Below are 22,876 nucleotides of genomic sequence, written 5' to 3' on the forward strand. Positions count from 1 at the left end.
GAGGTGGGCGCTGTGTGGAAACGAGGGCAGGGTGGGCGCTGTGTGGAAATGACGGCGGGGTGGGGGGGTTCTGACAGACTCCGTAACTGCCATACAGTTCTCAGTGTTCGCCACGGGCAGGGGGGCAAGATGGCTTCCCTAAAGCTCCCAAAGGAGATGGTAAAGGCCACAAGAAAAAGAAAACTCCTCCCCTCACGAAGAGTTCTGGGACCCTTGGGCCCTTGAGAAGAAGTCCTGTTTGAAAGGTCCGGCCCCAGCTCAGCCCGCCGCCCCCATGGCCAGTAGCTGTTGCTGAAGCCCCCATGTACCTCCTCCTTGGCAATCCGCATGTTGTCGGTCACTTCTGAGAAGACAGTGGGTTTGATGAAGAGGCCCCTGTCTTCCATGGCTGAACCCCCACATTCCAGCTTGGCGCCTTCCTTCTTCCCACTCTCAATCAGATCGAGGATTTTATCAAACTGCTTTTGATCAATCTGCAAAACACAAACAGGAAGTAGAACTCGAGTTCCTTGAGGGCAATGGTTGCCATTTTATATTCTCAAAGCCTTCAAAATCGTCAGCCGTCCTACCCTGACAGTACTCGCCAAGTCATAACCCATGTAACAAATGTTCTTTGTATGCAAATACCCCTCTGATCCAGGCTCTCTGGAGCAGGGGAGAGATGGGGAGATGTGCTATTCTCATCCTCTCCAGGTTTGCGATTTGTTCATATGTCCGATGCCCCTTCTCTCTGTTAAGCCCATCTGTAGGTGAAATGAGATCTAAATTGATCACATTTTCTGCTTTCCTGATTCTTTGTGTCCAGCTAGGGTTGCCAGATTTAGCAAATAAAAATGCAGGATGCTGCATTAAATTTGAACTTCGGATACACAACAAATGACTTTGTAGCTTAAATATGTCCCAAGCAATATTTGGGATGTACTTATACTAAAAATATATTTGTTATTTATCTGAAATTCGAATCTAACTGGGAGTCCTGTGTTTTATCTGGCACCCCTGTGCCCTGCTCATCTGCCTTCTGTGAATCAGGGTAACAATTACCAGAACTGTCTGTTCATGGTAGAACAGGGGAGTGAGCAGGAACGCTGATCACATTCCTCAGCACTCCTGGAAGCCCCCTAAGGTGGGCTGGAGGGGCTGCTCCTTCACTAGTGGGAAACGAGCTCAGGAGAAAGGTTCCACCTTTTGCTATCTTGTCTAAGGATCACTCTGGCTGGAGTTTGTCCTATACCACTGGCCTGGCACCTGGCTGGTGGACATGGTACCTAAGCAGCTGTTGAAAGGGTACCCCTTTTTAGGAGACTCTTTTCAAAGGCAGAAGTGCTCTTCCTGTTACCCCCCTCCCCTCACTGACCCTTCTTCCAGAAATCCATGGGAGCCCTGTTCTCCACCATGACCCTGTTAACGGGGTCCCCTCCTCTTTGGCTGGGAGAGACAGAGCTTGGATAGGTTTACTGTAGCAGAGAATTTAGATAAAAAAACTGGTGTCATTTAAATAATTTTAAAGGAAAAAATAAGCAAAACGCAATGGTACATTTGGATAATTAATTGTCTGCCTCTGAGGAGCGCTTGCCCAGTCATCTTAAAGAACGTGGATCCGGTTTAAAAATACTGGGCTGGATCTCCACCTCACATCTTACACCAAGATAAATTCCAGATAGAGCAAAGATCTAACTGTGAAAAGTGAAACCATAATGTTTTCAAGCTCTTTCCTGTGGGAGAATGTCTCTGCCATCTGGGAGTGCTGGTGGCCCTTCCGTAACTCAAAATCCAGAAGTCGAAAAAGAAAAGGTTGATACGTTTGAGTATGAAAAAGAAAAAAAGGGCGAAAACATCATAAGCAAAGCCAAACGGCCATACAACCAACTGGGAAAAAAAGATTGACAAGCCCTATCGTAGAAATAGAGCTAATCTCGCTAGTGTGTACCTAGACATACATTTCTAGAATCGACAAGAAAAATGACCGACAATATATGCAAAGGAAATGCATGGTTGATAGAAAAGGAAATGCAAATGACTTTTCAACATATGATAAGATGTTCCACCTTTACTAATTGTAAGAGATATATGCATATTAAAACAAAACGAGATACCATTTTTAACTATTGGATGGGGAAAAATCCAAAAGGTTGATTGCATATTCTGTTTGGAAGGCTGGAGAAACAGACAAGCTAAGACCTTGTTGGAGGGGCATACATCGGCTCATCCTCAGAAGAAGGTAATCTGGCACACACCTGTGTCCCACTCAGCAATCCCACTTTGGAGACCCCGTCCTGGGAGTTTCCTTGCATGTGTGTAACATTATGTGCTCGCTGTGGCATGGTGTGTGGCAGCACACACATGCACATGTCCTCAGAAGATGCCTGCTTAAATAAATTATGGCAGATTCATGCATGGACTCCTATGGGCATGTGGAAGAGAATGAGGAAGGTTCCTGTGGACTGGTATGGAAAGTTCTTCCAGTTTCTTGTTAAGGGACAAAAACAAGGTGCAAAATGGTATAGATATCACAGTATGTTCTGCCTAAAAATAATGGCTTAAATAAGTGTACACATTCATATTTGTTTGTATACACACAAAGAAACTCTGGAAGGATATCTGAGAAACTGAGCTATCCGGGGAGGGGCGGGGGCAGTAAGAACCAGTGTATGGGATGGGGGTGAGAGGGAGCCTTTTCACTATATTCCTTGTTACGCATTTTGTTCTTTTGATCCAAGTGAATGTACTTCCACTCAAAAAATGAAAAAATAATAAAGCAACTGTAATAGATCCAGTAATACCCCAAGGCTCTCTCCACTTCTCCCTGGGTGAACCAAGTCTTGGGTTAAATGTTCCAGGTGTTGCTGAGCCTCCCCCTCCTCCCTGGAGGCGGAAGAGTTTGAGGGGCTTCATCAAACTACAGGTGATATGTCCCGGGTGGCTGCTGACCTCATCTCCCCTGCACGGCCAGGCCGCAGCGTCTGTCCGTTCTTCCGGCAGTGCTAGGCCCCCAGTGGAAACCCTACACATCCTAAGCTCTCCCTGGGGAGTCTGTAGGAACATATTGTTTAAATCTAGGACTCCGCCATTAAATTTCAGCTGGTGCCTTCTGTGCAGGAAGAGGAAGCTGCCAGGATGTGAGATGACGCCGCAGGGCACAGCCCCAGAAACCGAAAAATACGGTCCCCTAGGGACTGGGCCTGAAGGCTGCGCTCTCGGCTGGACAGGGTGGACGCCAGACTCCACCAGGTGGTTTGCATAATGTTTATGTGCCTTGTTGCTCAGTTGCCAAATAAACCGGAATGGCTTTGGAGAGTTCCAGAGAGTAGCTTGCCTCCAGTGGACACGGATCTAGGTCAGCTAGCTGTTTTACAGGCATGAGACAGACGGGGCTATTTAGACAGCTGTAAGGCCTCCCAGAGCAAAATGTTATTACCGTAGATGAAAAAGCACTTTGAAGGGGAAGAAATCCAACAGTGTCCTAAAATAATATTCTGAGGTTAGACGGCTTAAGTGAGCTTTCACGAGGACTTTCAGCAGCAGCATCAAAAGCATTGATGAAATCAACACCCATTCTGCTTGGCTCTGCTCTTTGGGGAGAGATTGGAGTATCTGGCTTCAAAATTCAAGACTGGAGCTTTGGATAGAGACTTGCAAATAATGATGGAGGAAGAGAGTTTCCTTAGTATAGGGATAGTCTCACATATTTCCCATCAATTCTGGATTAGCCTTAAAATCATAGAGGATTTGATAATGACTTGCGATCATGTTTGCGTTTGGATCTGAAAGTCAACCACGGCCACTGGGTTTGGAGCAAAGGCCGGGCAGGCAGTGACTGGGGTGAGGAATGTTGGCGACAGTGGAGGTGTTCCTCCGCGGGGCCACGTGGCATCAGAGACACAGGGCATGGAGGCTGGGGAAGGGCTGGCACTGCCGCCAGAAAAGCAACCCTCTTCCACGTGGTCCTCTACTCTCCACCAGCTCCAGCATCCACACAAGACAGGTAAGCAAGACCTGATAGACAGGACCTGAAGTCATGCGCAGTCATTCATTACTACCTAGATCAGGGAGCCTCGGTCATTTATATGCTCCCCTTTTAAAAATAAAAACTACCCTGTATTGAGTATCTACTAAGTGCCATGAAATTCTCATACTATTCCTATATTCGCAACCTCCAGATGAAGAAACTGAGGCTTAGGAAGATTTTGGGGGCTTTTGCAAAGTCACGGAGCCATATCTGCACCTGGAGCCACAGCTCCCCATGCAAACAGAGGCAGTGGGCAAGAGGCAAGCTCTCCCCAAGGACTCACAGACACATGACTTGGATCTCCATGGCTGGGGAGAACTTTGGCTAAAAGCACAGTGGGTTGCTGTCATGCTCCATTTCAGTAATGCATGCGATGGTCAGGCTGCCCTCTTTTAAATATTTATCCATCTGCTTTACTTCATAATTAGCAAGAAAGTGATACAGGATGTGCCCTTTTAAGAGGTGATGAAGCCCGCTGGTTAAGATCATTTTCCTCCAGCCCCTGGCTCTCCCAACCAGGCCTCCAGAGACATGTTCCTACTGCCCAGAGATGCCTCCCTGACCTACATCCAGGATCCTTTGGTTTCAGAGTCACATGGGGTCCAGGGCCTCTGCCTTCACTCTGCGACTTTTCAGCCCTGCGGGACTGGTGGGCCATGAGCCCAGGGCCTCCCTTCCTGGCTAAGGAGGGTTTCTAACACCCTTCTTTAGGGAGCCCATCCAGGAAGCCAGGTTCTGCCTGAGGCTCTGTCCCGAGGTTGGGGGTGGGCCAGAAGAAGGTGAGAGCGCTGGAGGGTGAAGGCAGATGGTGCTATGAACTAGGGGGCTCCCCCCTCCTGAGGTCCTGTGCTCTGTGTACCTGCAGAGAGCTGAGCGCCTCCATGCACCTAGCACCGTTTCATCAACACCACAGAGACCCAAGGGACTGCACCCTCGATGGGCATCTAAACCAAGCCTCACGGGTGGGGCGAGTCAGTGCCCCTTCCCTTCGAGGGGCCATAAAATCGCAGCACACCAGCCCCCAGCCAGGCACCTTGGGGTCAGACCTGTCAGTCGGTTACCTGGGGCCCCTGCTCGGTTCTGGCATCGAAGGGGTCTCCGACAGGCCGCTTCTTGGTGTACTCCACGCTGCGCCGGACAAACTCGGTGTAGATCTGCTCCTCCACGAAGACCCTGGAGGCCGCTGTGCAGCACTGGCCCTGGTTAAAGAACACGCCCTGATGGGCACACTCCACGGCCAAGTCCACTGCAGGTGGGAGGAAGCCGGTGAGTCAAGAAAGCAGGGCTGGTGGCAGCTGCAACTCTAATCGCCCAGGAAAGAAAGCTGGCCCCCAAAAGGCTGCATTTCAGAGATTAATTTTGTTCTCATTATTTTGCAGAGAGGATGGAAAAAGGATTTTCAGGTCAACCAAGTTTAGGGTTATATCCCTGACTGCAGGACTTGTCAGTATCTTTAATGTGCTAATGAGCACACAGAGTTGTAGCATTCCCCACTGTCACTTGCCCATGGAGGACCCCCATCCCCTTTTCTGGAGGACTAATGCAGTGGTGGTTCAGTGGTAGAATTCTCGCCTTCCATGTGGGGGACCTGGGTTCCAGTCTCAGCCAATGCACCTCATGTGCAGCCACCACCCATCTGTCAGTGGAGGCTTGTGTATCGCTATGATGCTGGACAAGTTTTAGCAGAGATTCCAGCTAAGATAGACTAGGAAGAAAGTCCTGGTGATCTACTTCCATAAAGCCAGCCAATGAAAACCCTATGATCCAATGATCCAATCCTGTTGTGCATGGGGTCACCATGAGTTGGGGCCAACTAACAACAAAAATGTTTTGAACAAACTTTCCAAGTACTGATGTAGGCCAATTGGATAGAACTTTTAAAGGAGCCCCAAATTTCCTATCTTGAGTGAAAGAAAGGTCTTATTAAATAACATAACACCATGTACCCACCCATTGCCGTCAAGTCAATTCTGACTCATAGCGACCCTAAGGACAGAGTAGAACTGCTCCATAGGGTTTCCAAGGAGTGGCTGGTGGATTCGAACTGCTGACGTTTTGGTTAGCAATTGAGTTCTTAATCACTATGCCACCAGGGCTCCATGTATGACTTAAAATGATTAAAAAAATAAAAGCACCTTTTGAAATGGTGTAACTTTGCCTATGTATATTTTCACCCCACCCCCAACAAAAAAAACAAAGGTCTTCCAAGGTTGAAAAGGGAGAGTGTTGACATGTTGTGGGGTTGTTAACCAATGTTATAAAACAATATGTGTACTGACTGTTTAATGAGAAACTATTTGTTCTGTAAACCTTTATCTAAAGTACCATAAAAAGTTTTAAAAAAAAATTTGAAAACCCTAAAAAAAATAAATAAAAATAAAAGCACTTATTATGGCTGAGCAGAGCTGAATATCAATTGTAGAGCAGACATTTAATTAAAACCAGTTGCAAAACCCAGGATAGTAGGGTGCTGATTAAGTAAGATCTGTGAGGATATGGGTAAGAATGGTAACTGGATGCCGCTCACATTTACACGGGGGCTTCCAGTGCTCAATCAATGGCCAGTTTTTCAGCACTCCTTCACTCCTCCACCTTCCCCCCCGGCCCCCTAACACTTGCTGGAGAAATGCAGCTTCTGTTAGCATGAAGCAAAGGCAAGAGCCCCCACGGCAAGGTGTGTAAGGTGCTAGGAGAGCATCATCAAGTTCTTGCCCCCTCCTGCGCCTCCCGACCCTCTCTGCAGCCTGGTGCCAACTTAAATTGCCCCTCCTTCAAGAGAATGAATTAATTTCCTGCATGCCACTGGGAGCAGAGTGGCGGCTGCAGTGGCGGGGAATAGTGGCATTGCAATTGATATCATGTCTGGGATGCCACTTATGTTGGGATTTAATTTCGTGCACTGGCACTGCCCAGATGAGGAGTAGGATGGCTCCAGGGCGTCTTTATGGCTCCTGGTGAAACCAGCCCCGAACAGAAGTCCTATGCTTGGGCTGCAGTCCTCCTCACTGGCAGGAGAAGTGATGACCTGAGGGGCAGATGTGGCACCCAGAAGTGGTGGCACAAGAACACAAAACAGGGGTCCTGGCTCCTGACTCCAAATGTAGGTCACAGTGGGGGACGCCCAGAACTGCTCCACGCAGCTCCAGAAACCTTAGCAACACTAACGTGCTCCACAAGGGAGCACCAACTCAGGCAAGGAGTGGGCGGTCCATTCTCACTCCCAGCTTTCCTGTCTTCCTGCTCCCGAGCTTGTTTCCTCTCTCAGTACACTCTCTCACTGAAAGTCAGCTCCAAGGAAAGGAACTGATATCAGTCATTTACACCGTAGTGAGAACTTGTGCCAGGGTCATTTTTCTCAGAGGTATTTGCAATTCCAACCTTATCTGAGTATGGAATGGGAGGCTTTATTCTACAGGAAAGGAATTTCTGGGACTAGTGGGCAGGCGGGGGCAAAGTACTTCTAGTACTCTGGAGGTCACAGTTCTGGATAGCTGACCCTGTCAGCAGGTGAATGAACGCTCAGTGCGGCCCCTTCTTCCCTCTTCTGGACGTAGCAGCCAACAATAGCATATATTTTAATATTGCGTCATGCTGCTCTGGCAAGACACCAGCTGCCTTCCAGTTACCAGACAGGGCTACTTTTCCAAGGAGAGGTGGTGGGAGGAGAGGCTAGTACTCCAGACCAAGGGATATTTTTACTGCCCACCTCTGATTTGGCAGGCCTGAGACAAAGGAGGTAGTGCAAATGGTTAAGAGAAAGGTGGGAGGTTCAGGTCCATCCAGAGGTGCCTCAGAAGAAAGGCCTGGTGATCTACTTCCAAAAAATCAGCCATTTAAAATCCTAGGGAGCACAGTTCTACTCTGCCACACATGGGGTGGCCACGAGTCGGCATTGAGTCTATGCCAACTGGTTTTGGAAGCAAAGAAGGAAGAAACATCTCAGCTCTTTGGAGCACCTGAAAGCTACACTATAGGGCATTACTGACTTGAGAGATAGAATAATTAATGCTCATTAGCATGGAGCACCTCCCTTCTCCCCACTGCCATACTCCCGCCTGCCTCCCCAGCCCCCCAGGTGACTCTGGAGAAGAAACCGCACCTGCTCCTCGTGCCCCCAGCTCCACAGGGCCGGGGAAGGTAAACTTAATCGTGAGGGGCAGAAACAGGCAGCCCTCTGGCGGCCACCTAAGCCATACTGGCGGCCACCTAAGCCATATCCTCCTCTGGAGCAGCGTTTTATCTGCCATAGAGCTAGCATTTTGATCTCTATCTGACTACTTATGGCGGGGGGATGCAGACAGGATGACCCCAGGTGGAAAAACATACCCAGTGTGTGTGTCTCTCAAGTGGTTCCGAATTTGGGCAACTGAGAGGCACACAGGGAGAGGAAGAGGTTTATGGACCCCCAAGGCCCAGCAGAGCTCAGAATGGAGGACTCACGGTCAGCGTCCGCACACACAATACATGGGTTTTTGCCCCCAAGCTCCAGCGTCACCCTCTTCAGATTGCTCCGGGAGGCGGCCTCTTTAACTAGCTTTCCAACCTTTAGGATAAAAAACAGGCAAGATTAAACCTTGAACTTGGCCCAAATGTTCGCATCAGCGAATGTTCTGGACAAGCTGGTGGCATAGCCACATGTCCAGGGCCACTCCGTCCCTTCCCAGGCTCCCATGACCCTGTGCCGCCACTCCGCTCCCCAGGCCTCTCCCCACATCTGCTCACAGGTTAGACTTCCATTCTCTGGAATCCTTGGTTCTGTCCGCTCCACTTATAGGTGTGGGATGGGAGTCCAGGAAGACCAGGTGATTCACCACAGGCCACACAGCTGGCCAGTGACAGAGTGGCCATTGCTGCTGCCACCCTCTGCCCAGGAGCTCCTGAGTCCAGAATCACCTGTCCTAGCCACCCACCTGGTCCCACTAGCCAGATACAGGGCTCAAGGATACCAAGGGGCAGCTCTTCCCCAGCAACATCTGAAATTCTAACAGGGAGATTCTGGCAGTCCAGCAGGGAAGTGAGCCTGCCTGTGTGGCTCTTTGGTACAATCTAAGGGGACTTCCAAGTGTTAGAGGAAGGAACCAATTCTCCGAAAACACAAAACGGGGAGAGAAAGGATTGGGGCCCAATGAAGTGACAGAAGAACTGCTCAGCAAACGGTAGTGCTCAGCCTCTCAAGTGTACCTAGAGGGGCCTCTCCTAGCACCGGAAGCACCACTAGATGGTAGGGTTGGCCCAAATGGCACTCTGATCGACCCTGGGCAAACAGTAAAGCCAGGAGCCAGGAACTCCAGAGCTAACAAGGGTCTCGGAAAGGGCCCCCTCAAATCCTCTTGTTCTACAGATGTGGACACCGAGGCTAGAGCCAGACACCTAGCAAGAAGAGGCAGGGCTGCTCTATTCAAGTCAGATGCTGTTTCTGCAGCACTAAGGTGTGAGTCTGGAGTCCCTGGGTGGTGCAAACCATTAACAGGCTCAGCTGCTAACCAAAAGGTTAGAGGTTCGAACCTACCCAGAGATGCCTCGGGAGAAAGGCCTGGCAATATACTTCTGAAAAATCCGGCATTGAAAACCCTATGGATCACAGTTCTACTCTGACACATGTAGGGTCACCATGAGGCGGAGTCCACTCAATGGCCACTGGTTGGTAAGGTGTGAGTGCATTTTACAAATCAGCAAGCTCACGGGTGATGGCCTGAATGAGTCTGGAACAGATTGACAGTGACAATGTCTGTCTCCAAGGAGAACAACAAAAGCCAGACAAGCTGGCCACAGGCTCGAGGTTTACTGGTGATGCTGAGGGGTTTACAGCTGTAGAAAAACATCCCTGTTACAGAGATGCTGGCTGGGTGGGGAAATCCCTGGTGCCACAGAAGCCACGTTCTTACCCATGGCATTGGCTGCCGAGGGAGCTACCACCCGGCTGGACCCATGGGCAGCCCTACAGCCACCTGGAGGATTTAGAAGCCTCTGCAGAGAAGCCTGGCAAGGGGAGGGGAGAGGGCCATTTGGATGCTGGGCGAGGACCGAGACAGCCTCAGGAGCAGCTGGAGGGCAGAAGCCACGCCATGCGACTCTCTACCTCTATCTCCAGGGCTAGATGTGGAGCTGCTGATGGGTTCAGTGTGCCGAGCACCACTAGGTTATCTTTAAAAAATTTGATGGTGGTAAAAATATAGGTAACAAAATGTTTACCACTTGAACCATTTTTAAGTAGAGACTCAGTGGCATTATTCACACCCACAATGCTGTGCAACCATCACCACTCTTTATTTCTAAAACCCTTTCATCACCCCAAACAGAAACTCAGTGCCCATTCAGCAAGAACTCCCTATGCTCCCCAAGTCCCTTGCTATCCACGAATAAACTTCCATCTCTATGCATTGTCTATTCCAGATATTTCATATAAGTGGGCCCATACAGTATTTATCCTTTTGCGTCTTAATTATTTCACTCAGCGTAATGTTTTCAAGGCTCATCCAAGTTGTAGCATGTATCAGGACTTCATTTCTCTTGAAGGCTGAATAACGTTCCATTGTATGAATATACCGCATTCTGTTCATCCATTCATTTGTTGATGGACGCTGGGTTGTTTCTACCCACTGGCTGCTGCGAATCATGCTGCAGTGAACCTGTGTGTACCTGTATCTGTCTGAGTCCTTGCTGTCATGTCTCTTGGGTATATACCTAGGACTGGAATTGCTGGGTCATATAACTAATTCTAATGTTTAACTTTTTGAGGAGCTGTTGTCCACAGTGGCTGCAGCATGTTACAATCCCATCAGCAATGTACAAGGTTTCCATTTTCTCCACATCCTCACCAACACTTGTTATTTTCCATTTTTCTGATAACAGTCATCCTACTGGGTGTGAAGTGGTATCTCATTGTGGTTTGAATTTCTCGTTGCTACTTTAATGCCCATGCATGTGATACACTGGCTGTAGCTGGGAACCTGATTCTGACTCCCCATCTCTAAGACACCCAGCCTGGCTTGTCAGAGCAGGGCAGCGGCAGCACGGTTCCACTGGGGCCACGGAAGGGGTGCAGGCTCCTGGATGGACTAAGCTAGGAAGGAATTGGGGGACACCAATTGTATCGGGGGATTTATCCTTTTCTTTTTTAAGTGCACAACAAGTACATTCTCATTAAAAATAATTCCACATACAGATGTGTGTGAATTTAAGGGTGAAAGTCTTTGTCTTCTCTCACCCTGCCCCAGGAGCAGGCCCAGAGGTGGCTGGCGAAGCCAGGGTAATATTTCTTAGGAATCCTTCTAGCCAGTTTACACACACACACACACAAACACTCTTTTTCTAACGGAATCCTATTGTATATACTTTTCCTACAGTTTGCTTTTTAGTGCTTCAACAATAGATCATGGACAGCTTTCCTTGTTAGAATTCCACACACCGCTTATTGTAATAGCTGCAAAATATTTTATAGAATAGACCTAACATACTGGAAAATATGTCCTTAAATGCTCATGAGATTATTTCTCTAAGTAGTTTCTTCAGAATGGAATTCTGAGTCAGGTTTCACCGTTTTACATTTTTGATCTGTGCAGCCAAGCTGCCCTCCATCTTAGGAGCAACGTAGGCGAGTGCCTGTTTCCCCGTATTCTCGATACCACCAGATTTCAGTTCTTGCCAACCTAATGCAAAAGCAGAGCTCCAATTTCCATTTGAACTTGCCTTTTCCTGATTACCAATGAACTAGGTTAAGCTTACTGGTCATTCAGTGTCCCTCTTCTTGGAGTTGCCCATTTTCCCACCATTGAGTTTCATTGATTTGCAGGAGTGCTTCTCATATGAAGACTATTATACCTTCAGAGAACGGCCGGCATAATAACAACTGCTTTTCTCCCCTCTTGTTACTTATCTTTTAATCTTGATTATGATGCTGTTTGCCATAAGATGTCTTACATTCTTATTTTATCTTATCTATCAATCTTTTCTTCTCAGGCATCTGTGTTCTGTTAGGTATTTATTTAGTTTGAAAACTGGACCAGTGACTTTTTTTACTGGTTGTTCTGTACTGAAAGGAGCCCTGGTGGTACACTGGTTAAGAGCTCGGCTGCTAACCAAAAGGTCAGCAGTTTGAATCCACCAGCTGCTCCTTGGAAACCCTATGGGGCAGTTCTACTCTGTCCTGTAGGGTTGCTGTGAGTCGGAATCAACTCAATGGCAATGGGTTTGGTATATTTTTGGTTTTATGTACTAAAAAGTGGACCAATTTAGAAGGAAAAAAATTGTATTTTAGCCTCTCAGAGGAAAAGTTCATGACTCTCAAGTAATCTAGTGACTGTCACTTCTGTCAGCAGCCTGTGAGAAGGGCTTACCTCTGTGGACCCAGTGAAGGCTATCTTGTCGATTTGAGGGTGAGAAGAAATGGCAGCTCCCACTGTGGGCCCAAACCCTGTCACAATGTTCACCACGCCTGGAGGGAACCCAACCTGGGGAGAAATAGAGATGGTGGTCAGAGGAAGGGGACAGATAAATGGCGGCCACATGCCACGTGTGGGCCAAGAGACCCTGGCCTCGGATGTCACTGAGCAGAGCAGCATCCCCCCTAGGAAGCCTGAGCCCGGGCAACGCACCCACCCCATGACCCAGACACCAGTCAGCTGTGGACCCTGACTCTGCCCGGGTCAGGCACCCTGGAGCTGTCTTGGTTCAGGGCTCCTGAAGGGCTTGTCTCCTGCTCTGCCCCCCTCCCACCCCATGTGCAGGTTGAACCAGGGGGAGGCACACACCCTCCTGCTAGGCAGTGCTTCCAACCCCAGAAGTGTCTGTGAGCAGGCAGGCAGCGAGGTCACAAGATGGCAGCACCCCTCTCATAGCAGAGCACCATTGTGGGGCAGCGGAAGGTACCTTTGGTCACAGCCCCCAACACTCAAAGACACTGAAATATATCCTTCCCAAGCTTCCATTTTTATTTTTTAATCTGCCCCATTGATTTTTCCAAGTGGCCATAATACATTACCCCCTCAAAGTTCTGCACTTGTTCAAACCATAACACTCCAGAACCGTCCCTTCTGGAAAATACCAGTACCAGTTCCTGTGGAGTTGACCCTGACTCATAGCGACCCCATGTGTGTCAGAGTAAACTGTGCTCCACAGGGTTTCCAATGGCTGATTTTTCAGAAGTAGATCCCCAGGCCTTTCTTTGGAAGCACTCTGGGCGGATTCGAACCTCCAGCCTTTCCGTTAGCAGCCGAGTGTGTTAACTGCACCACCCAGGGACTCCTTCCAGAAGGTAGGCAGTGCTACTTCTTTGATTTTCACATTCATGGCCCTGAGCCCTGCGTATACTAGGCCTCTTTATTAACTGAGTACGCCACAAAGTAAAGGAGCTTCATTTGTGGGGACATGCTCTGCTTCCCATTTCCAGTGACGTACTTATACACATTTTTTTAGAAAGTCAAGCTCTTAGGACACAGTGCTTGAGTGTTCAGTTTTTCTAGACACTGTACTTTCAGCAGCAGTGATTTTAGAGGTCGTGAGTCAAATCAGTGTGAATTAATCACGTCCTCCAACACCAGTACAAGGAAACCGGTCAATGGCTGGCTGTTCCAACCGTGCATCCAAGCAATAAAGGGCTAGAAGGTGTGCCCCCGATCATACTAACCCAGCTGGGACAGGAAATGAATGCATCTTTTCTCCCATCCCTCTTCGTTCTATCTCTTTTTTCTAAATCTTTGCCACATACAAGCTGGAGACAGAATGACTAAAATATGTTGCCCAGTGTGTCTGGGAGATGGCTGCCCCAAGGGAGAAGACAGTTGCCTGTGAGCAGAGAACCCTGGGGAGGAGGTGCCGGTATAAGCATGCACTACTGCAGCCACTTCACTTCCAGGAGAAAAAGGGACCATTTTATACCCCACCAATGCAAAGCCCAGCGAACCTCCCAAATATGTGGTTCCCTCTCGGGTAACCCTCCTGCACATTCTCTAGAGAAAACATTTGGTCCTAAACCCTAGGTTTGGCCCCATAATAAGAGTTAAGTGTTCTCATTAGGATCACGGGGAGGGATGGAGTTTCTTCTAGTTCAGCGACCACAGAGAGGAGAAAAAGACTACAGCTGCCAAGCAAAACTTGGGAGCCATTCCCGTCCCACTCAACCGTGAACAGGCTGGCCCCACCGCACACGGGGCGGTTCGACAGGGCGGCTTTATCTTGCGGCAGTGGCCTGGTTCCTGGGAGTGGGACTGTTATCAAGAACACATAATATTTTCTTTTTGCATGTCTTACCTCTTTGATCAGAGAGCCGAGATAAAGGGCGGTGAGGGGAGTCTGCTCAGCCGGCTTCACGACCACGGTGTTCCCACAGCAGAGGGCGGGCGCCAGCTTCCACACCAGCATCAGCAAGGGGAAGTTCCACTGCAACAGAACACACAGCGTCTGGGGGTCCGGATCCACCTCTGCCCAGTCGCAGATGCCCAGCAACACCTCCACGGAGGATGTTTGCTTTCATGGTCTAGGTTTGGGGTATAAAGGGTAACGTAGGAGTATACAACGATCAGTACCGTATTCCTGCCCAGCACTTCCCAAACTGCATTCTAGGAGATGTTAATAGGTAGTCTTTGCAAAGAGGATTCTGCTGTATGAACACTGGCTTCCCGTCTTGGAGGTTTACAATGCTATGAGCATATTAAAGGCTCTGGAAAGTCCTGCAGGAACAAGACCCACCTCTCCTAAACTTGGATACCACAGGATCGTTTTCTCTCCTTACAAAATACATACTAACCCCTCACTGAACTGGTGTTTGGTGAAATGCACTTTAGGAAATGCTTTTTCTCATCCTTCAACGACAGAAGCAAGCATTCTGAAATCACTGTGGTATTAAAAAGAACAAGCCCTAACACTCACCGAGTGCTCACTATATGCCAGGCGCTATTCTAAGAACTTTACAAAAAATGAACTCATTTGCTGCCTACAAACCTTTATGAGGTATACTATTATCATGCCCATTTACAGACAAGGGAACGGAAAGGTGAGGTCATTTGCTCAAGGTCACAAGCTGGCAGGCGACAAAGCCAGGATTCAAGCCATGCTCATGTCCTGTCTGCTCCATGCTGCTTACAATGTCGGCTTTGATGAGACAGGATGAAGCACAGAATTTCCAAGAGAAGCAGTTTGCTTGATTCTAACTATCCCTCAACCTCCCCAAAAGAATCTGTTTGTCTCCTTATGCTCCAAGGAGGCCAAATAGAGAAGCTAATCCACAATGCCAGCCCCACAGGGCCAACTAAAGATGGCCTCCTCATGGGACAGTTGGCAGCCTCCCCCCACGTGCATTTCTCCCCCACCCCCCCAGCTCTGCCTGCAGTTCCTACCGCTAGACAACAAAGATGACAGCCCTGTTTCCAAGGGTCCATGTGCTCTGTTAAACAATAACCAGTGACTGATCAGCTGCCATCGAGTCGACGGCCCCATGTGTGCCAGAGTAGAACTGTACTCCACAGGGTTTTCAATGGTTGATTTTTTGGAAGTAGATTGCCAGGCCTTTCTTCTGAGGTGCCTGTGAGTGGATCTGAACCACCAGTCTTTTAATTAGCAGCCCAGCACATTAACCATTTGTACCACCCACGGATTCCCCGTTATATGATATCAGTAATTATTTTAGGGTTCTTTATTAGGGTTCGGGGTCCCTTCTTCTTCCCCAACCCTAGCTCCTTAGCTCATAAACACCATCATCTCCCATCCTACAAGCAAACACACAACCTGCCCTTGGCCTCTAACTCTTCTAGAAACTCTCTTCTCTCTTTCTCATCCTGACTTCTTAGAAGAGCTACACCCACCTGCCCAGCACTGTGGCTCCCACTGCACCTGAAACTCCCCTCAAGGTGCTCTCAGTGAGCAAATCCAAGAGGTGCTTTTCAGTCCTTGTTTTATTTACTTCCTAATTAGGATGTGACCCCATGGACCACAGTCTCTGGAGATACATTCCATGCACTGGGATGCTGCTGACCCTGGATGGTTTCCTGTTCCTCTTCTCTTCTCACTCTGTAATCTACTCCCCTCCTTGGGCAATCCCCTGCCCCCACCCAACTGCCTCACCCATCGGATGGACAGGAGCCCCTCTGGCCTGATCGTTGTCAGTGGGGAGTTCCAGCCCTGCCCTCTCTTTTGCATCCCAGACCCAAATGTGCAAATGTCCAGTGAAACTCTGTTATTGATTGAATTATGTCCCTCCAAAAGATACGCTGATGTCCTAACCCCTGTACTGGTGAATGTGACCTTGTTTGGATATAGGGTTTTTCTTTCGGGATCAGTTAAGTTACAAGGTCATACCAAAGCAGGGTGGTCCTCATCCCTTCTGAGTGGCGTCTTATAAAAGGGGAGAACAGACACAGGGACAGAGTCACACGGGGGAAACAGATGCCAGGTGAAAATATATCTAAAAGCCACAGAATGCCAGGAAAAGCCTGGGCTGCCTAGGGCTACCAGACACTGGAAGAGACAAGGCAGATCTTCTCGGAGAGCCAACACAGACAGAACAGCCCTGCTGAAGCCCTGAATCCAGACTTCCAACCTTCTCAACTGTGAGATGATCAAGTTCTGTTCTTTAAAGTCACTCACTTTGTGGTATTTTGTTACTGTAGCACTAGAAGACCAAGACCGATCCTCTGCTTGGCTGTTCCACTGGCGCCTCTACTTCACTGCCCAGAATTACTTTCACTGTCCCCCATCACCCTACCCAACCCGCTTCCCCATCTCACCAGTCGGCAATACCATCCACCCAATTCCAGCCAAGACTCACCCCCCAGCACCCGATTAGCCATTAAACTCTAGCAAATCTACCTCATGAGAAGCTTTCAGACCCACACCTCTGCTCGTCCCTAAGCGGCTCCTCTCCTGTCCCTTCTCTAGGTGTGGACTCCCCCCTCACCCTCCTAACTGGCTGGGCCCTTTCCCTTCAGTGTCTTCAGAGCCCTGACCCCACACCTGGCACGTGGGGGTGCTCACACACGTCTGCTGAAGGCACCATGTTCTCCTTCCCCACAGAGCCCTTTCCCAGCTCACTCTTCACATGGCCAGCTCACCAGCCCCTGCCCCAAACACGCGGCAGCATCTCGACCTTCCCCAGGCACCTGCACAGCTCCCCTGCCAAGTGGGCAATGTCCCAGCCCTCGGCAGCCCAGGCCACACCCCCTGACATGGGTGCTCCCCCTCTTTCTCGCTGCTCCCCTCTAAGCTCTGGCCCTGCCCCTTTACCTGCCATCCCTTCCCAGTCACCCAGGCACTTCTGCTCCTTCTCCATACAGTCCTGCTGCTTGGAAAACCCTTTTTCCTGCAGAACACGTCTTTCTTACCCTTCAAGGCCCAGTTAAGAGACCATCTCCCTAGGGGTACTGGCCTTTCTGACCTCTCCAGCTGGACTCAGACGTGGGCCCTGTGCGCTCTGTTAAATGATATCAGGAATTATTTTAGGGTTTCCTGCTGAGGCTCAGGGTCCCCTCTTCATCCTCAGCTCTAATTCCACTGCACTTCCCAAACTGGCCCCTTGAGAGCAGGGGTGGGGTCTAAGTCAGCTCCATATCCCTCAAGCCCCAAGCTCCATGCCACCGAGAAAATGCTCAATTAATGCTGGTGCAATTGAATCAAACAGTAGAAACTGGTTCCAAAGTTCCTGGGGGAGGGGACGGGGTTTATTTAGAATCTGTTTAGAAAAGCTGCCATACTCACGGGAGTGATGGCCCCGCACACGCCTATGGGTTCATGCCTGGTGAAGCACACTACGTTGTCATCTGGAAGAGAGGCCAACAGGGAGAACAGGACATTCACATTAACCTAGGTTACGAACCATAAGTACATAGTAAAAAGACAGGAAAGAAACCGAGAGGCCCACAGGGTGTCAACTCCACCTCTTGCCCATGACACAAAGAAGTGATTCTAACTCAAATTGAAAAGTAAAACTCATTAGAAAGAAGCAGAACCAGCCCAGTGTCATGTCCATTTGGGGTTGGGAAGCGTGCCCTGGGGTGAGGGGAAGGCAGAGCCCCAGAAGAGCCACCCAACGAGGCAGAGTCCTGCTGTGGCTTACCTGTGGGGATGGTCCTGCCCTGTATCTTGTCCGCCCACCCTGCAAAGTACCGGAGGGTTTTTATGCAGCCCTCCAGGTCGATGAAAAAGGCGTGAAGGAATGGCTTCCCCGTGTCCATCGTTTCTAAGGTCTGCAATAACGAAAGGAAAATCCACCCGCTCAGGCACCACTTTCTTTTCTTTTTAACCGTCAGGCTGTCGAGGGCGGGGTAGGGAGGGGAGAGAACTTGCCCTTGGACATTGTTCTGTGGACCTCACAGTCATATGTGTCTCTTCAAAAAGTAAGACACCAAACTTAGAAGTGAGAATGGCAAGACTTCGGCTCGCTTCCTTTGGATATGTCAGCAGGAAAGACCGATCTAGAAAAGGACATCATGGTTGGTAAAGTAGAGGGTCAGCAATAATGAGAGAAATCCTGCATGAGATGGAGTGATACCACAGTCACAACAACGGACTCAAACACACCAACGATCATGAAGACGATGAAGGACAGGGCAACGCTTCATTCTGTTACATACAACGTGGCCGGGAGTCGGAGCCGACTCCCGGGAAACCAACAACAACAAAACTTAAATGAGATCTGTCCCAGATTGGCAAGGACTGCTGGTATCTCAAAACACCTAGAGCTGGGCGGAGGCATGGTGCGGGTACGGGTTACAGGAGCCTCTGGGCACCGCTCAGATGCGGGCTGACTGGAAGGAATGTGCTTCAGCATTTGATCTTCCAACGGGAGCAGCAATGGCTCAACAAGGTGCCCTGGTCCTGCAGGCTTGTGCGTTCCCAGGAAGACTCAGGGGTGAGCTGGCGTGGGTGGCTAGAGTGAGGGCTTCTCAGGACCATCATGTCTCCCATGAAAGAGCCCAGGAAGACAGCGGCTCTTCCTTCTTTGCCAGGCTGGCCATGGAAAGAGCAACAGAGCCCACAGGGGCTGCGCCATAGCACAGAGACACGCCCCTCCCCATCTGCGCTGCAAAGGCCGGACACAGTGTGGGAACGGAGCCGAGATTCCCTGGTCGTGAGGGAGAGAGGTGATTACCCAGGGGGGATTGGATAATGGCGCTCAATGGCAGGATTCTTTTTCCATGTCCAGCCCGGGTCTAAGAGAGCCCCTTTGTCTCCAGACAAGCAGTCCCAGTGTGCCCAGCCCTGAACCTGCCAGTCACCCCTTGCAGCAGGAAGTGGCCGCCCTGACACATAGCCTAGGGCTGGACTCTTGTAGCAGCATCAACGGACCGGGAGGATGGTCTAAAAGGAGAAAGGCCACTGCGTGGGCGAGGCTTTAATTCACAGTGCACCCAGACCCATCTCAGCTCATGTTTGCCAGTGCTCCGTGCTGAGTGTGACACCATGATTCCCCTTTAGAATAGGGAAACCAAGGTTAACAGAACCCAGTGACTTGTCCAAGGTCGCCCTGAGTCAGCCTTCGACCTCCAGGTAGCACAGGACCGCCTGTGGGCTGCTGTCACCCCACACTCGCAACTGGACATGCTCCAGGACAGCAACGCTGGGTGCTGGCGTTCTCTGCTTGACTTTTTCTTCAGGTCTGAGACGAGTATTCTCTAAACACGAGGAGATGGCTTTCCATGGACCTTAGCCGAGTGGTCTTGGGCAGCTCTCTGAGCCTCTCCCTGCCTCAGTCTCCTCATCTGTAAAATGAGGATAATAATAGTGCCTACCTCAGGAGTCCCTGGGTGGTGCAAATGGTTAACGCACTCAGCTGCTAACAGAAAGTTTAGAGGTTCGAGTCTACCCAGAGATGCTTCGGAAGAAAGGCCTAGCAATCTATTTCGGAAAAATCAGCCACTGAAAACCTTATGGAGAACAGTTCTACTCTGAGACACATGGGGTCAACATAAGTCGAAGTCGACTCAACAGCAACTGGTTGCCTCATAGAGTTATTGTGAGGGTTAAATGAGTCCATATCCTTAAAGCACTAACAACAGTGCCTGCCCATTGGAAGTGCTATGTAAGCGTTAAAAATGAAAATGGTAATAGCTCTGCTGAGTATTATCATCTTCCCTTTAGGCACCAGACAGGTGCTTGGCAGTCTTCATCTGGGGACACCAAGGAACAGGGCTGTGAGTTGCTAAAGATGACAGGCTGACCTGGGTCCATGATGCATCCCACCCTCAGAAGATGCTACCTGGGGCCAGGTCAGGCCAATTTGACATACAATATGCTGTACTTTGGGGTCCTATTGATTTACATTCCAGGTTTGAACTTTTCTTTTCTCAGGAGAAACCTAACAATTGCAAATAAGCCAATAAGACTGGGCTACTCCAGGCAATATCTGTGTATCTGTCACTGGAACCCACAGCTGCTCTCTGCCCTTTTCTGGATGGGACAAGGGAGAGAAGGGCAGAGGACTGCAGCGAGCACTGTAGGTGAGTGCAGGGTGTGGAGCCGACTGCTGCCTCCAGTCCTGGCTCACCACCTTTCAATGGGTAAACTAACTTCTGGGCCTCAGTTTCCTCATCTGTGAAGTGGGATAATAAATACTACAGGTCAAGTGCCTGCTACAGGCCTGGCACATGTAAGCATTGGCTATTTTTTATTATTAACTCAGGCATGTTTGCTTACTGGAGTGACAACATGAATCTGGCAGGTTGGATTTATGGAATCTGTCTAAGCAAAATTCAGGTCACAATAGGTTTAGAAAGGAAGTTCTTTAAAAAAAAAACACTGCAGAAGGACATGGAGCTGAACCTGAGAAACCAAGCGTTAGCTACTGTTTGGAGCATCCACCTCTGAAAACGCGGCCGTGGCTCAACCATAAGTAAACCACAGTCACTCCTACTTTATTTCCTTTAACATTAAAAAAAAAGTACTTGCTGACAAATGCATACATCACAGCCCTCAGATTCTGAAGAATGAAGGAAAAGTGTACAGAAAGCTGCGCACTGCATGGCCGTGGCTTAAAATGAGGGGGCTCAGAATGGGGCTCAAGTCGGAGAGCAAACAGTGAGGACCCCTCTTTGAGAGTCCCCCAAATGATAACCTAAGAGCTCAAACCTGGAACCAGGGGGCCCACCAAGGGAGAGCAGTCCAGAGCTGCCGATCCCCCCACATCTGTTCCCAAGCACCGACACAGAAATAAACACCCAGCTCTGTGGGAACCACGGCCCAGCCTGAGAACACGACCAAGGAAGCACTTTCTGGGGTGAAAACGCAAGAACCATATGAAGGTGGGGAGTGGGGCATACTGCCCTGTGATGTGGTCAGGGGTTTTCAAAACCGCATTTGCCAGCATTCTCTTGTCCTCTTTCTGGTTGTGGCAGAGAGCTGGGTCTGCATTCTTGTGGGCACGAGGTCCAGGTGGTGGGATGGAGGTGTTAGGGTGAGTCCAGCGCTCCTCCAGCTCTCCTGCTTTCGGAAGACGGTGGCAGGAAGGTGGCTTCTCGATGCTGTTTCCTAAGATGGTACTGACACTGCAGGACAGGGTGGGGAGGGTGCCCAGGGCGCATCTTCTGCCGTTTGTTATTAGTCCTCACGGACATTGCAGACGGATGAGCTCATGCCGGGTGAAAACAGAAATGTTTTTGAAAAAGCCTGTCTGGAAGCTTGAGAGTTGAGGCTGGCTTTTGTGGCAGGAAGAAGCCAAAGGCTCTGTGGAGACAGCGTTTAGTCTGGGCGGGTGCTACCCTCATCCTGATTCGGGCTACCAGTCCACACAGGATTGGCAAAGGCGGGAGGAAGGAGCACCCTTAGAGGAAAGCACCTGACAGCAGAACCCAAGAGCTCCTCAAGGTGAGGTCAGACCGCAACCCTTGACCCCTAAGAAACAAATTCCAGGACAAAAGCAATTTCAGTTTCCTTGCTAACCACGTTCTTTAACGGGATAGTCACTGTATTGCTCATTCTCAAAATCAGATCAAGAAAGGAGAGAACCAGGTTTCCAGATCTGAGGCTGAAAAGATTTCGTCTCTGTGAACTGGGCCTCAAAGTTGGTAGTGAGTTTTAAGGAGGAGTCTGAGCTAAGCCAGGTCTGGATGAGCAGGCTGCAAAGGCCCTCGAGGCATCTCTGGTCACCTACCTCAAGACCAAAGGAAGGTCTGAGGATCCCATTAAATAACACATTTACAGCTTATAAATGCCTTGGCAGCCCCATCCCATGGAAGGGACCCAACCTCATGGGGTGAGCTGAATTAATCTCCCTATTTCACAGCTGAGGAACTAAGATGCCTAGAAACCACCAGCCAGGCGGGCATGTAGCTGGAGTCAGAACCTAGGATAGCATCATTACGATTACTATTACTAATACTAGCTATCACCTATTTAGTGCCTATTAAATCTCTCCAGGATTTTAAACATATCATTCTCTCAACACTTAGATACGTTTATTAGTGACACTACACAGAGAAGTTAAGCAACTTGTCCAAAGTCACAGAGTAAGTCAGTGGCAGAGCTGGGATCTGAACCCAGGTCTTTCATATTTTGAGGCTTCCTATAACCAGGTTATCCTACGCTTACTACCACTCTACACACACTTACCAGTACTCAGTTCAGGGGTGATACAGGGGATTGTTTTAGCTGATACAGGGACAATTTTTTCTGTGAAGTGGTGGTATTTATTTGAACAAGTATTAGGAAGACAACAACTGGCACATTAAACCTGTGATTTCATGACTACTGTCACTCATGGGAAGGTGAAATCTGATTTTAAAAGGGAGTTACTATAAAGACAAACGTTAAGTACAGACATGTACAAGTAGTACCGAGATATGGCCGGAGAGCTACAACCTGGAAGAACGGAACAGACTCACCGCCTCAAAGCCAGCGCCCTCCACCGAGTTCCCTCCCCTGCCCTGGGCTGATGGTGGGGTGGGG

General features: G+C 49.4%; 1 protein-coding gene across 1 annotated transcript in view; it reads right to left on the reverse strand.

The window, feature by feature from the left end:
• Positions 1-22,876, reverse strand: part of ALDH1A3 (aldehyde dehydrogenase 1 family member A3) — a 49,382-nt gene that overhangs the window by 9,188 nt on the left and 17,318 nt on the right. The window contains exons 4-10 of the mRNA XM_004372646.1: positions 18,051-18,180; positions 17,693-17,754; positions 14,255-14,383; positions 12,343-12,456; positions 8,447-8,549; positions 5,068-5,252; positions 309-473 (exon numbers count right to left, since the gene is read on the reverse strand). Coding sequence (XP_004372703.1) covers positions 309-473; positions 5,068-5,252; positions 8,447-8,549; positions 12,343-12,456; positions 14,255-14,383; positions 17,693-17,754; positions 18,051-18,180 — 888 coding nt within the window. The remainder of the gene's footprint in view (positions 1-308; positions 474-5,067; positions 5,253-8,446; positions 8,550-12,342; positions 12,457-14,254; positions 14,384-17,692; positions 17,755-18,050; positions 18,181-22,876) is intronic.

The sequence above is a fragment of the Trichechus manatus genome, unplaced genomic scaffold (genome assembly GCF_000243295.1).
Source record: "Trichechus manatus latirostris isolate Lorelei unplaced genomic scaffold, TriManLat1.0 scaffold00019, whole genome shotgun sequence".
Classification (NCBI taxonomy): Eukaryota; Metazoa; Chordata; class Mammalia; order Sirenia; family Trichechidae; genus Trichechus; species Trichechus manatus.